Source organism: Drosophila gunungcola, assembly GCF_025200985.1.
Source record: "Drosophila gunungcola strain Sukarami chromosome 3L unlocalized genomic scaffold, Dgunungcola_SK_2 000005F, whole genome shotgun sequence".
Lineage (NCBI taxonomy): Eukaryota > Metazoa > Arthropoda > Insecta > Diptera > Drosophilidae > Drosophila > Drosophila gunungcola.
The window spans coordinates 2,688,887-2,701,253 of record NW_026453180.1 but is presented as its reverse complement, the minus strand read 5'-3'; the positions used below and the strand labels follow the sequence as shown (position 1 = coordinate 2,701,253).

At 39.1% G+C, this 12,367-nt stretch overlaps 5 protein-coding genes across 6 annotated transcripts in view; 2 read left to right on the top strand and 3 right to left on the bottom strand.

The window, feature by feature from the left end:
* LOC128259069 (peroxidasin) overlaps positions 1-4,098 on the top strand; it is a 41,118-nt gene extending 37,020 nt beyond the window's left edge. The window contains exon 10 of the mRNA XM_052991201.1: positions 1,237-4,098. Within this exon, the coding sequence (XP_052847161.1) occupies positions 1,237-3,883 (2,647 nt within the window). The 3' untranslated portion in view covers positions 3,884-4,098. The remainder of the gene's footprint in view (positions 1-1,236) is intronic.
* Positions 4,099-4,544: 446 nt separating this feature from the next.
* LOC128259087 (acyl-coenzyme A thioesterase 13) lies at positions 4,545-5,759 on the bottom strand. Of its 2 annotated transcripts, none has more exons than XM_052991231.1 (3): positions 5,653-5,759; positions 5,025-5,164; positions 4,545-4,964 (listed from the first exon to the last, which is right to left on the bottom strand). In XM_052991231.1, exons 2-3 carry the CDS (start codon positions 5,112-5,114, stop codon positions 4,623-4,625), a joined length of 432 nt encoding a protein of 143 aa, XP_052847191.1. In that variant the 5' UTR covers positions 5,115-5,164; positions 5,653-5,759; the 3' UTR covers positions 4,545-4,622. The 2 variants fall into 2 exon arrangements, with proteins under 2 accessions (XP_052847191.1, XP_052847192.1); XM_052991232.1 differs by having other exon boundaries at positions 5,025-5,176; positions 5,653-5,710.
* A 526-nt stretch (positions 5,760-6,285) lies between these two features.
* LOC128259086 (acyl-coenzyme A thioesterase 13) lies at positions 6,286-7,463 on the bottom strand. The gene is made up of 2 exons (XM_052991229.1): positions 7,332-7,463; positions 6,286-6,727 (listed from the first exon to the last, which is right to left on the bottom strand). The coding sequence occupies exons 1-2, from the start codon at positions 7,419-7,421 to the stop codon at positions 6,368-6,370; spliced, it is 450 nt and encodes a 149-aa protein (XP_052847189.1). The 5' UTR covers positions 7,422-7,463; the 3' UTR covers positions 6,286-6,367.
* LOC128259073 (uncharacterized) lies at positions 7,313-10,725 on the top strand. The gene is made up of 3 exons (XM_052991213.1): positions 7,313-7,514; positions 8,340-10,210; positions 10,453-10,725. The coding sequence occupies exons 1-3, from the start codon at positions 7,460-7,462 to the stop codon at positions 10,603-10,605; spliced, it is 2,079 nt and encodes a 692-aa protein (XP_052847173.1). The 5' UTR covers positions 7,313-7,459; the 3' UTR covers positions 10,606-10,725.
* On the bottom strand, positions 10,716-12,223 carry LOC128259082 (enkurin). Its single transcript, XM_052991226.1, has 2 exons — positions 12,088-12,223; positions 10,716-11,582 (listed from the first exon to the last, which is right to left on the bottom strand). Exons 1-2 carry the CDS (start codon positions 12,191-12,193, stop codon positions 10,765-10,767), a joined length of 924 nt encoding a protein of 307 aa, XP_052847186.1. The 5' UTR covers positions 12,194-12,223; the 3' UTR covers positions 10,716-10,764.
* Positions 12,224-12,367: the final 144 nt, after the last annotated feature.

The following is a 12,367-nucleotide window of genomic DNA, read 5'->3' as shown; positions in this document are numbered from 1 at the left end:
ATTTATTTATTTTATTCTTATTATTTCTTATTCGACTATTATCGGAATTTATTTCAATATCTGAATTTAATTGATATTTAAACCATATTAGATTTAAATATATTGCAGTTAAAACATATAGAACCCATTTAAAATCTAATATTTTGCTTGTTATTGCAAATAGTTTTATATTTAATCAATCAAGCAATCAAAATCATGATTCACTGTATTGTTATTAACATTATAACTGTATTATAAATTTAAATATAAAAAATCTACAGTTTCAATAGCCAGATAACAATTTTTACTATTCCATTGTTTATCAGTGTACAAACTTAGCCATTTATTCAGAGTTGAAAAGCAAAAAGCAGAGCGCGGATTTATTTTATTTCTTCTGCGAAATAATACGAAGAATTCAGCATATTTTCCTAGGCAAGAAAATGGGAAGAAAAAGGGGAAATAGACTGGCTTGATTTTTTTATTAGACAACGCAGCCATTTGGGCGACTTGTGGCACTGACATTATGGTAATTAAAATGTGCACATTCCCTAAGATCTCTTGATTGTTTCAGCGCTTTGTCTTCTTTATGGAGGGTGTCAACTTTTGGCTCTTGGCATTTAATAAAAGAATAAAGGCGCTAACTTTTGGAATTTCACAACCTTTTAATAGATAACTTTATGGGCCCAAAAGTAAATTATGGTTAGGTATCCAGAAAAGCTAATAAATTTATTATGGTATGGTTCGGTTTCACCAAAAGCTATATCTCAATACAAAAAGGTTTGGGGTCACCAAAAGCTGTATTTCATTTCAACATTAAAGTGGCAACAACTCGGTTATAGATTGTAAGTAAAAAATATTGCTTTGTAGGCCCAAAAAAAAATCACGAATCACTTTCACCAAAAGCTATATTCCAAATCGAAATGGTTTGGGGTCACCAAAAGCTATAAACCGTTTCGCAAAGGTTTGGGTCACCTTTGTATTTTATTTCGGGGTTACCAAAAGCTAAATAACATTTCAAAAAGAGTTAACATTATTGAAATGACCAAAAATCGGGGTATAGTAAATACAGATATTAAAATAAAGATAAATAGGTAGAAGTTTTGGAAGTAAACTACATAATTAAAAGAAATAGATGGGACCAAAATTGAAGTTTTAGATTACAGTTTGGCAACACTAAAATTAACTGTTAACTCTATTTTCATAAAGTATTATCAAACCAGAAGAGTCACCAAAAACTAATGTATATTTTCTCCTTAGAAACAATGTTGATTTGGCTCCCGGAGATCGCTATGTGCGCATTGCCTTTGCAGAGGCGGCCAAGGAGATTGACGTGGCCATCAACAACACCCTGGACATGCTGTTCTCCAATCGATCGGACAAGGCGCCTCCAAATTATGGTGAACTACTGCGCGTTTTCCGCTTTCCCACCGGCGAAGCTCGTCAATTGGCCCGTGCGGCGGAGATTTACGAGAGGACATTGGTGAATATCCGGAAACATGTTCAGCAGGGCGATAATCTGACCATGAAGAGCGAGGAGTACGAGTTCAGGGATCTGCTGTCCAGGGAGCATCTGCATCTGGTGGCAGAGTTGTCCGGCTGCATGGAGCACCGCGAGCTGCCCAACTGTACGGATATGTGCTTCCATTCGAGATACCGGAGTATTGATGGCACCTGCAATAACCTACAACATCCCACCTGGGGAGCATCACTCACTGCTTTTCGAAGATTGTCCCCACCCATTTATGAGAATGGTTTCAGTATGCCAGTGGGTTGGACCAAGGGCATTTTGTATTCTGGTCATACCAAACCCAGTGCCCGATTGGTATCCACTTCCCTAGTGGCCACTAAAGAGATTACCCCGGATGCGAGAATAACCCATATGGTGATGCAATGGGGTCAGTTTCTGGATCACGATCTGGACCATGCCATTCCCTCGGTGAGTTCGGAGAGCTGGGATGGCATCGACTGCAAGAAGAGCTGCGAGATGGCCCCACCCTGCTATCCCATTGAAGTGCCACCCAATGATCCCCGTGTTCGCAATCGTCGATGCATTGACTTGGTGCGTTCCAGTTCGATTTGTGGCTCTGGCATGACATCCCTTTTCTTCGATAGTGTACAACATCGCGAGCAGATCAATCAGCTGACTTCCTATATAGATGCTTCGCAGATCTATGGTTATAGTACTCCATTTGCCCAGGAATTGAGGAATCTGAGTGCCGAAGAGGGTTTACTTCGGGTGGGTGTGCACTTTCCCAGGCAAAAGGACATGCTGCCCTTTGCTGCTCCTCAAGATGGCATGGATTGTCGGCGGAATCTCGACGAGAACACCATGAGTTGCTTTGTCTCTGGGGATATTCGTGTTAACGAACAAGTGGGTCTGCTAGCCATGCACACCATTTGGATGAGGGAACACAATAGGATAGCCAGGAAACTGAAGGAAATCAATAGCCATTGGGATGGTGACACTTTGTACCAGGAATCTCGCAAAATAGTGGGTGCCCAGATGCAGCACATCACTTTTAAGCAATGGTTGCCCCTGATAATTGGCGAAAGTGGCATGAAGATGATGGGCGACTATCAAGGCTATGATCCCCAATTGAATCCCAGCATAGCCAATGAATTTGCCACGGCTGCCCTGCGTTTTGGCCACACCATTATCAATCCCATATTGCATCGTTTGAATGAGAGTTTTCAGCCGATACCGCAGGGTCATCTGCTCCTCCACAAGGCCTTTTTTGCCCCCTGGCGTTTGGCCTACGAGGGTGGAGTGGATCCCCTAATGAGGGGCTTTCTGGCTGTTCCCGCTAAACTCAAAAAACCCGATCAAAATCTTAATACAGAACTCACGGAGAAACTATTCCTTACTGCACATGCTGTGGCCTTGGATTTGGCTGCCATTAATATCCAGCGGGGTAGAGATCACGGAATGCCTGGCTATAATGTCTACAGAAAGCTGTGCAATCTTACAGTGGCCCAGGATTTTGAAGACCTGGCTGGTGAAATAAGTAATCCCGATATACGCCAGAAAATGAAAGATCTCTATGGACATCCAGATAACGTAGATGTCTGGTTGGGTGGCATTTTGGAAGACCAAGTGGAGGGCGGCAAAGTGGGTCCCCTGTTCCAGTGCCTCTTGGTTGAACAATTTAAGCGCCTGCGAGACGGTGATCGTTTGTATTACGAAAATCCAGGTGTCTTCTCACCCGAACAATTAACGCAAATCAAACAGGCCAACTTTGGTCGAGTGTTGTGCGATGTGGGTGATAATTTCGACGAGGTCACCGAAAACGTATTCATTTTGGCCAAACATCAGGGTGGCTATAGGAAATGCGAGGATATAGCTGGCATTAATCTCTATTTGTGGCAGGAATGCGGCAGATGTAATAGTCCACCAGCTATTTTTGACTCATATATACCACAAACTTATACGAAGAGAGGGAGCAGAAACAAGAGGGATGTTCACCAGGAAGATGTGGATGTAGCCACCGCCGAAAGCTATGATAGTCCCCTGGAATCCCTCTACGATGTGAATGAGGAAAGGGTTAGTGGTCTGGAGGAGCTAATAGGTAGCTTCCAAAAGGATCTAAAGAAACTGCACAAGAAACTGCGTAAACTGGAGGATTCCTGTAATGCCGCCGACTCGGAGACAGTGGCCCAAGTGGTTCAACTGGCCCCAGCTCAGGTGGTGGCCCAAAAGCCCAAGAGGAGCCACTGCGTCGACGACAAGGGCACCACCCGGCTGAACAACGAGGTCTGGTCCCCAGATGTCTGCACCAAGTGCAACTGTTTCCACGGCCAGGTCAACTGTTTGAGGGAACGATGTGGCGAGGTCAGTTGTCCGCCGGGAGTGGACCCACTGACGCCTCCGGAGGCCTGCTGTCCCCACTGCCCGCTGCTCAAGTGAGCCACCCAGCCCAAAGAATTACGCATATCGATGTAACACGTTTATCCGTAGTAGCCACTCACTCACTCTAATCAAAACCAAGGAAAAGAAAATAAATGAAAAAAAAAACACACCGGCAATTGCGCAATGAGCATGTTTAATTGACAATTAACTAACAATGTACTGCTACACATGTAATAAAATAAAGCACATTAATATCCCATAAAAATATCAAAGGTTTTGAGTATTGACTTTTACTATACTTTGGAAAAATCAACGGGAACATTTTTCTATTCCATTGCTTATAAATAAAAAATGTCGTTTTATAAGGTATTTCAAATAGGCATATATATTATTTGTATTTTTTAATTGTTTTTTAATTTTTTAAGTATTTATAAAAACGCACTAGAAATTGCAATAAAATAAAATTAAAATTTGTAGGAGCTATCAAAGGAATGTATTTTAAGGTCCATTAATTGACTAACATTTTTAAAATATTTTTTATATGTATCAATGCCCAAATATATTTTGGAAGAAAGTTTTTATTAAAATCTAAAAACGGTTTCGAAGAGACAGTAAATTTATTATATTTACTCCATCTAGACCACCAAATCAATATATCTATTTTATGAAACATTGTAAATAAACAAATCCATTATTATTTAAAAATATAGTTATCAATTTTTAAAGAAAAAATTTATTAAAATAGCTTCCCAAGTGTCCAACAATTTAATATTATCATCTAAGGAACCCCTTTGATTTAGTCAAATTTGATGTATTTCAGATGGGTTCCCTTGGCTATGACAGTGTCATCTTTTTTGTGCTTCAGCGTGCAGTCGATGAAGGCCAAATACTTTCCCACCTTCGAAAGATTGGCCTGAATCACCACATCGTCACCCAGTTTGGCACCATTCAAGAAATTTACACTAAGATCCACCGAAACTCCGGGATGACAGGGTTTGGACATCAGGGCATAGGTGGTTACCATGTCCACCAGGGTCATGATATAGCCACCATGCATAAACTTATACAAGTTCACATGATCCTGGTCCACTTTCAGTTCAGCAGTACAAGCTCCATCGCCGCCATCCAAAATCTTGATCTAAGATTATATAAATGATAAGATGGTAATAAAAGTAGTTAGGGTATAAAGTGTTCTAACCTTCTGTAGGTGACTTTCAAAGCCCGTGGATTTGGTGATGATCTCCGTGATGTGTTTAGCGAATTCCAATCCCTTTTTACGGGTTCCCATTTTATGCGGATGGTTGTTGTTCCAAAGACTATTCTTTAGCTTCTAGCCAACTGCAATAAAAACTTTTCGATTTGATCGTGATGATTCGAAAACTACTATATACGAGTTCGTAGATAGATACATAGTTGCATAGATAGAAAGATAGTCGTATCAGACACTTAAAGGTCAAGTCCTAGATAGAGGTGTTTTGATAGAAATTTTTCAATTCACTTAAGATCTGATGTCACATATATATATCTTTAAGTATATAAGCTTTATGGTAGTTTTTGAATTTTACAATTGGTCTATTGGCAACCTTGTGTTAGTATAACAAAATATTTCTGATTTTAGCACTAATCTTTAAGTGGCCTGGCAAACAGTTTTTTAGCAAATAAATCGAAGTCGTTCATTAACAAATGGATTGCTTTGATTTCATTTCAGTATTTGATTTCTTTATCTTCAAGTGCAGTTTTCCGCATTTCATAAAAGTAAACAACTGACGTTTATCAAAACAAATGTTAACAGATATTACGTGATTTTATAAAAAAGTCAGTCTTACAATTTAGAGTCGAAATGCCTCCGGAAATCAAAATTTAAATCGCACAGATGAACGTAATACCTTCAAAGAAAAACCAAACAAATTTCAAAACAAAAAACATCTGTTATATCGATAAGCCGTGACTCAAGGCGCTGTTTTATCGATTAGGCAAGCTGGCAATCGACATATCGAAATTCAAAATTGTAAAAATGCCCAGTTTACACTAGGGTCGAGTTATCCTTTTTCAAAATCCTTGTAAAATGTATCTTGAATCTTAGTTAATCTTGAAGAGAAGCTTCGACTAACGTATTTCAAATTAAATTTTAGGTAGGATTATATTGCTTTGCTTTTGCAAACGGGCTTCTTTTTAAGCATTTAGTAAGCATTAAGTAAATACTACTATTTTTAATAAAGTAGAGTAGTGTAGAGAAATATTGCTGATCAATGGCAGTTGTACATAAACCAATAGATTGCTTTATTTAAGTTTTTTATTTGATTTATTTATCTTTGAGTGCATCACATACTTCAAAGTATGTAAGCAACTTACGATTAGCAAACGAAAAGTAAACAATTATTACAGATATCGAAGCCTACTAAACTACGCTCTGAATCACCTTCAGAAATCCAATTTACAAAATATAACAAACTAAAATCCCGTTTCTATCGAAAGGTGGTCATAATTTAGTTTATTTAAAAACCGATTTTAAATTTTCCACAAATGATCCACACATTTTATTTAAAAATCCAGCTTTTCCTTGTCGAATTGAATATACTTGACTTGTCCTCCCTTGGCAATGATCTTGCCATCCGATTTGCGCCTCAAAAGGCAATCCAAATAGGCCATCTTCTTACCGGCCCGTACAGTGTTACAATCTACTTCTATAACTTCACCAGGATAAGCAGCGGCAATATAGCTGACATTTAAATTGGCCGTGACGCCGGGATGGGATCCTTTCGACATTAGCGCGTATGTTGTGCAATTATCCACAATTGTGGCAGTCAGACCTCCGTGAAGAGTTCCCTGCCGGTTCAAATGCTCCTCTTGCACAGTGAACTCTCCCACGGCGCGTCCATCACCACCGCCGGTTATTTTAATCTGCAGAGTTAATAATTGGTTATTAAGGTTCACACAGAAATTAAAAAGAAAGATTCGTAAGTTTTTGTTTTAAGCTTATTTAATTTACGTAATCAATTGATTTTGATTTTCTCTCTTTTTTTCGTTTTAATATTGAACAATAAAATGTAAATCATTTCAATTTAAAGGTATTAATTAAATCTTTAAAAAAAAGCGAAATTTGGAAAACTATATAAACTGTCTTAAATTTAAACTAAAAATCTGTAAATTTAAAATCTGTTATTTAATAACTCTACATTTAAAAACTCCAAATTTAAAATGATTTACTGTTTCATAGATGTTTTTCTTCAATAAATTTATTAAGACGTTGTTGTCCAATAAATTTATTATAAAGTTTTTCTTCCAATGATTAAATTTGGTATTATAAAGTTCAATTGTATTCCTTAATTGCATTTTAATTTGAAAATCTCAATTAAATCCCACGAGAGAGATGAGAATTTCAAAGCTGCCGCTGTTATCGATAGACGATTCCGGTTACATAATACCATCACTGTCAGTCAGCTGTTTTTCGAGAGCGTTCGGCGGCGTCTGTTTAATTTCTTGCATTATTATTTATAAATCTTACCATTCTCAAGACCCGATCAAATCCGTTGGATCCACTGGCGTATTCCGACATATTTTTTACGAAGTCCATTCCCAGTTTTTTGGTCGCCATTGCGGTGGATTTTGAATTTCCGAACTGAGCACTGCAAAATGACAAAAGTTACTGAGGGAGAAGTTTCGGACGGCGGCCAAGATGTCGGGAAATGTAAGTGTATTGGTGCTATATAGACACACCGATTTGGAGCTAAGATAGTGATAGTTGTAAGTGCTGATTTGCCTTCTCTCGCGTTTTTGTTGTGCTCGCCAAATTCGTAGTGCTTGTAAATAATGATTACATCTATATCTTTTATTGAATGAATTACTGTTTTAGCTTTAAAAAATTTTTTTTCATTTAAAAGGTGTGTAATTTTTAATTTTTATATAATTATTTTCAATATTGCTTACATAAATATGTGTAGTTCGATGAAATTCTGTTTAATTCTGCTAATGTGTAAAAATACTACATACTCAAGATAACTAATATAAATTTTGTTTAATTTTTATTTGTCTTTAATCTTTTTAAATCATTGTTATTTATGACTTGACATCGGAATATTTGTAAAACCATTTAATAAACATTAGATTCCCAGCTTTCTTTGCTTTTTTTCATAAAATCATAATTAGATTAAGCTATAATCAAATTATGATATACAAAAAATTTTGATTTATTTAAAGAGCGCTTAGAATATGATTTTACATATAATCCGAGGTGGATTAATAATATAATCATTTCCATTTAATCTTATCTATAAGTAAGAATTTTGATTTAAATCTATGTATTACTAAATTTTGCAGATTTTCTGGCAAGGAGATAACTTACAAATCTAGAATTTCCTAAAGGAATTTTTCTAGAATTTTCTGACCTGCCTAAAGGACATAAATAGTTATTATTATATTATTTATCGTATATCTCTTTTTGATATAATCTATAAGTAACCATTATGACATTAAATAAATGGTTTACTAATACTCCCATTTAATTATCCCCTAGCTAATCTGGAATTTGCCATTTTGGCCAAAGGATACGTACGTCAGGATTCGATTCCTGATTTTGTGGCCAATTATTCGGAGGGAGAATTTATAGCTCTATGTGGTTCCAAGTCCGAAGTGGTCACCTTGGAGTTGAGCAGCAAATTCATGGTCCTGGATCCGTTCCCATATTTGGTGGCCCATTTGGAATGCAATGCCTCGGAACCGCGACCCTTGGACGCTTTGGCCAATAAAGTAAATCTGGAGGCCATATACGATAGCTGTGATGTCCTGGAGGCCCAACATTTGGCCCTGGATCCAGCTTACACGGCTGTTTGCTCCGTTTCTGTGCCAGCAACGAGATTAGTAGCTGTCAAAAGGGCACACAAGTTGCTACCAAATGGACATTTTCTTCTGGGTTCCCTCAACTCCTATGGTTTCTTTACCCTAATGAGCAAACCAGCGGAATACAGCCGCTGGAATAGACTGGAGGATCTCGATGTGGCTGCCATCTTAAGAGACACTCTGCTACCCGAAAAAGAAATCTCCAAGATAACGAGTTTCAAGAAGTATCAGGCTTTCATTGATTGCGCCTGGATCACAATGTTTGCTTGGCTAACAGATGAATCGGATAATCATATTTTGATACTGGGAACCGCCTCTGGAAGTTTGTGGTTGCTTAAATTATGTGTTGATGCAAAAACCATCATGAGTCATCAAGAAATATGCACTTCACTTGGTCGCATTTGCTATATTGATGCTTTTGAGCAGCTTTTACTAGTAGGAGATATTAATGGACTCATTCATCTGTACCAATTTGATGCACTAAGTGCCCCAAATCTAGTCTTAAAGAAGGTTTTATGGGAGAAAACGGATCGCATGGGTCTGCAAATGGCTGTGATTACTCGATGTCCCTTGAAGGATTGCTACTACATAGCCTGCTGCAAGGCTTCGCATTTGCTGACCTGGAGCATGCCAAGATCGGAGGAGCAAGAGTTCCTGGAGACACGACTCTATGTTGGAGGAATAAAGATCACAGGTTTGTGCAGCCTGGATAATACGACCTATGCAGTGGGAACTGCAGGCAGTCAATTGCTACGAATTCATATAAATCACCATAACAACCAGTTCAGCCTGCAGATGCAATCTATAGCCATGGATGTGCTAAAGGATTTCCCAGTTATAGGACTCTGCGCCAGCAGGCACAAGAACCTAATGACCATGTTCATCTACCGCAACAAGGAATATATAACTCAAACTGTAGAGCAAAGGAAGCAATTGGACATACAAGTGGTCAGGGTGGGGCATCAAGATGCACTTGCTCAGCTTAGCAGCCATTTGGATTTGAACAAGCCCATCAATTACTACACCGATTTCTTAGCTGACCTTCGCCTTGATGTATTTGTCGAGGCAAATTTGCACAGATACATAGACTTTAGTCCTCTGGAAAGCTTTGATTTTGCAGAGAATGCCACTGAAACGCAACTACAGCAGTTGCAAATTAAATTCCATGTCCTGCAATCCGTTCTCCGCCTGCAATCGAGTCTCCTTCAGCTGACAGTTCATGTTAAACAATCCCAGGATGAAACGCAGCTACTACTGGCCATGCTTACCATCACACACATAAGACTAAGACTTCAGTTTATGGGTTCACTGAGTCAGCGAACAACATTCCAGGAGCAGACTATAACGTGCATGTTTGAGCAGACTCAACGACTGATGAATAAACTTAAGACTGACTTCACCGAGGAGCATCCTCTGGCATCAACCACAAGGGCTTTTGTTGAGCAAATGGCTAAACATTTGCATGTTTTGCATAATAAACTGGGTAATTCTGTGATAGCTGAACCCTTGGAGGCGCCACTTTTGCGGTGCAGTGTGTCCTTTGTGGAGGTAAGAAATTATTACTATCAAAGATTCCAAAAAATACTAACACGGATAAAATGCTATAGATCCAAATATACTTTTTTAATTTTCCATTTTTATAAGAAACAGTTTTTGACTGTATTTCGATTTAATTTTTCATCGGTTCCTGAGAAAACTGATCTTTTTCTTAAAGCCTGTAAAATGGGTACAGTTTTTTTAGAGCTCTGATTATTATGATTGAAAAAGGTACATAACTAATATCTTTGCAGATCTGCCCCAGCTTGGAACGTCGCTACTGCAGCCTTTGCGAACGCCCTATTCTTTTCGAGCTGGAAAATCTTCAGGAACTCTACGGTCCTGGTAGAGTACTAACATGTCCCACATGCCATGGAAGCTTCACCGTGGAATTGTTAAGTGCATAAACGTTAAATTTATTTTCAACCTAAACTACAAAGTATTTTTGTGTGTGTCCACCTCTAAAAACAGAGCAAGTGAATCTGAAGAAAACAGAAGACTTGACTTACTCGGCTAAAAGATGCAGACACACATCAAGGAATTAAAATGAATTAATGAGGAAATTGCTAATACTCGGAAACATAGATAATCGGAGTGGTTTCGATCAACAGAATATCCTGCTCCACCTGACGAAGATCGGACTCCAGCTTGGACTTCCTCTGCCGCTTGGCAATGCTGTCGATTAACAGCGACATGGACTGATATTGCTTGGTCATGTCGGTCAAGCTCAGGCGTAAACCTTCGAGGATCTCATTGCGTTCCGGCTGGTTCATCACCCGCATTCCGGGCATTTCCGGTGGACCACCCAAGTTCACGGAGGCCTGGGTGAATCCTTTGATGCCACGGCACAACTCCAGCAAACGAGCCTGCTCCTTGGCACACACGGCATTCATGTCGGCCAGCATCCGTTTGGTCTTCTTGAGATAGACCGGAACCTTGCCGAAGTCCTTGCGACAGATGAACTGCGGCACCAGGCCGGAATTCAGCAGATTGTGACGAGTTCCCGCCGGAGTGTCCACATAGCGCGGTGGCGGGGGGCAGGGTATAGTCTCCTTGGCGCACATCTTATTGCGTTTGATGAAATTCGGAGCCATGGTGCACTTGTGGCCACCACTTCCGGCCGGTGGCAATGGCGGCATTGGCGGCACCTTGGGACACTTGTGCGTGTTCTCCCGCCGCCACTTGATGCCCTGGTTCTTGCGCAGAAAGGCGCACGGTGGATCGATCGGGGTGTGGGCACAGCCCATGGTGCGATGCAGGGATTTCTTGGCCTCCGTGAGGACCCGGGTGCCATCGTTCTGCAGCACAACCGATAGCTTCTTGTCCTCCACATTGAAGCGCTCTCGCAGATCCCTGGCATACTTGGCTGCCCGCTCCACAATAGCTAAAAGTTTCAAACGAAGTGGAATTTTAGAAAAAGTTACGCTCTTTAAAGAAAAATTACACTGGACTACAGAAGTCGACAAAATTGACTCCCTTCTCCAGATTCACTTAAAATTCATAGTATAGAATCCTATTTCTTTTAAATGTAATATGCATTTATTACCTGTTTTTTTTACGGCATTAAGTTTAAATGGCAGATCTCTAGGAGGAAAACAATTCTTATAACATTGAAAGTTAGAAAAGAAAGAAAAGTTAAAGAACGGTTCCATTTCTAGAAAAATAAGTTATTAATGAATGAAATCGTCTAAATCTAAATTGAAATCTAAAGCAGTACTGGAGATAAAAAATAATATAAAAATTTTACTTCAAAAATAAAATATGGGAGTAAGACTACCATTAAAAACAAAATTTTAATTTCTGGAGGACTATACGGACTTAATTTTGTATACCAGTGTTATTTAAGTATCTGTTTTTTATAAAATTAAAGCTTTTAAAGCATTGCTTACGATTTTTGTAGACAAAAACGGATTCCTTGGGACCCGCAGCTCTCTCAAACTCGTTCTCACACCCGAAGATGTTCTCATCGTGGTGGGTGATGTATACCAGCGACATTGTTAATGAAAAAATATAAGGTTGAAGGTAAAGAACTCTAAAGCGTGCTAGTTTACTGACTATTCGTGTAACAATGAATGTTTGCTATGTATCGACTTGGTCGTTGCCAAGTTTTTCCTAACCAACTCGGTTTGTTTTAATTCAAAACATGGGTTGCTATAGTATTTCCTAGAG

Bases quoted from the DNA above. Each gene is read 5' to 3' on its own strand.
- LOC128259087 (XM_052991231.1), bottom strand. From the start codon at position 5,114: ATGGGAACCCGTAAAAAGGGATTGGAATTCGCTAAACACATCACGGAG. The intron at 4,965-5,024 runs GTTAGAACACTT...ATATAATCTTAG, and splicing joins TTGAAAGTCACCTACAGAAG to ATCAAGATTTTGGATGGCGG.
- LOC128259086 (XM_052991229.1), bottom strand. From the start codon at position 7,421: ATGGCGACCAAAAAACTGGGAATGGACTTCGTAAAAAATATGTCGGAA. The intron at 6,728-7,331 runs GTAAGATTTATA...TTAACTCTGCAG, and splicing joins TTGATCGGGTCTTGAGAATG to ATTAAAATAACCGGCGGTGG.
- LOC128259073 (XM_052991213.1), top strand. From the start codon at position 7,460: ATGACAAAAGTTACTGAGGGAGAAGTTTCGGACGGCGGCCAAGATGTC. The intron at 7,515-8,339 runs GTAAGTGTATTG...ATTATCCCCTAG, and splicing joins CGGCCAAGATGTCGGGAAAT to CTAATCTGGAATTTGCCATT. The intron at 10,211-10,452 runs GTAAGAAATTAT...ATATCTTTGCAG, and splicing joins GCAGTGTGTCCTTTGTGGAG to ATCTGCCCCAGCTTGGAACG.
- LOC128259082 (XM_052991226.1), bottom strand. From the start codon at position 12,193: ATGTCGCTGGTATACATCACCCACCACGATGAGAACATCTTCGGGTGT. The intron at 11,583-12,087 runs GTAAGCAATGCT...TGAAACTTTTAG, and splicing joins CGTTTTTGTCTACAAAAATC to CTATTGTGGAGCGGGCAGCC.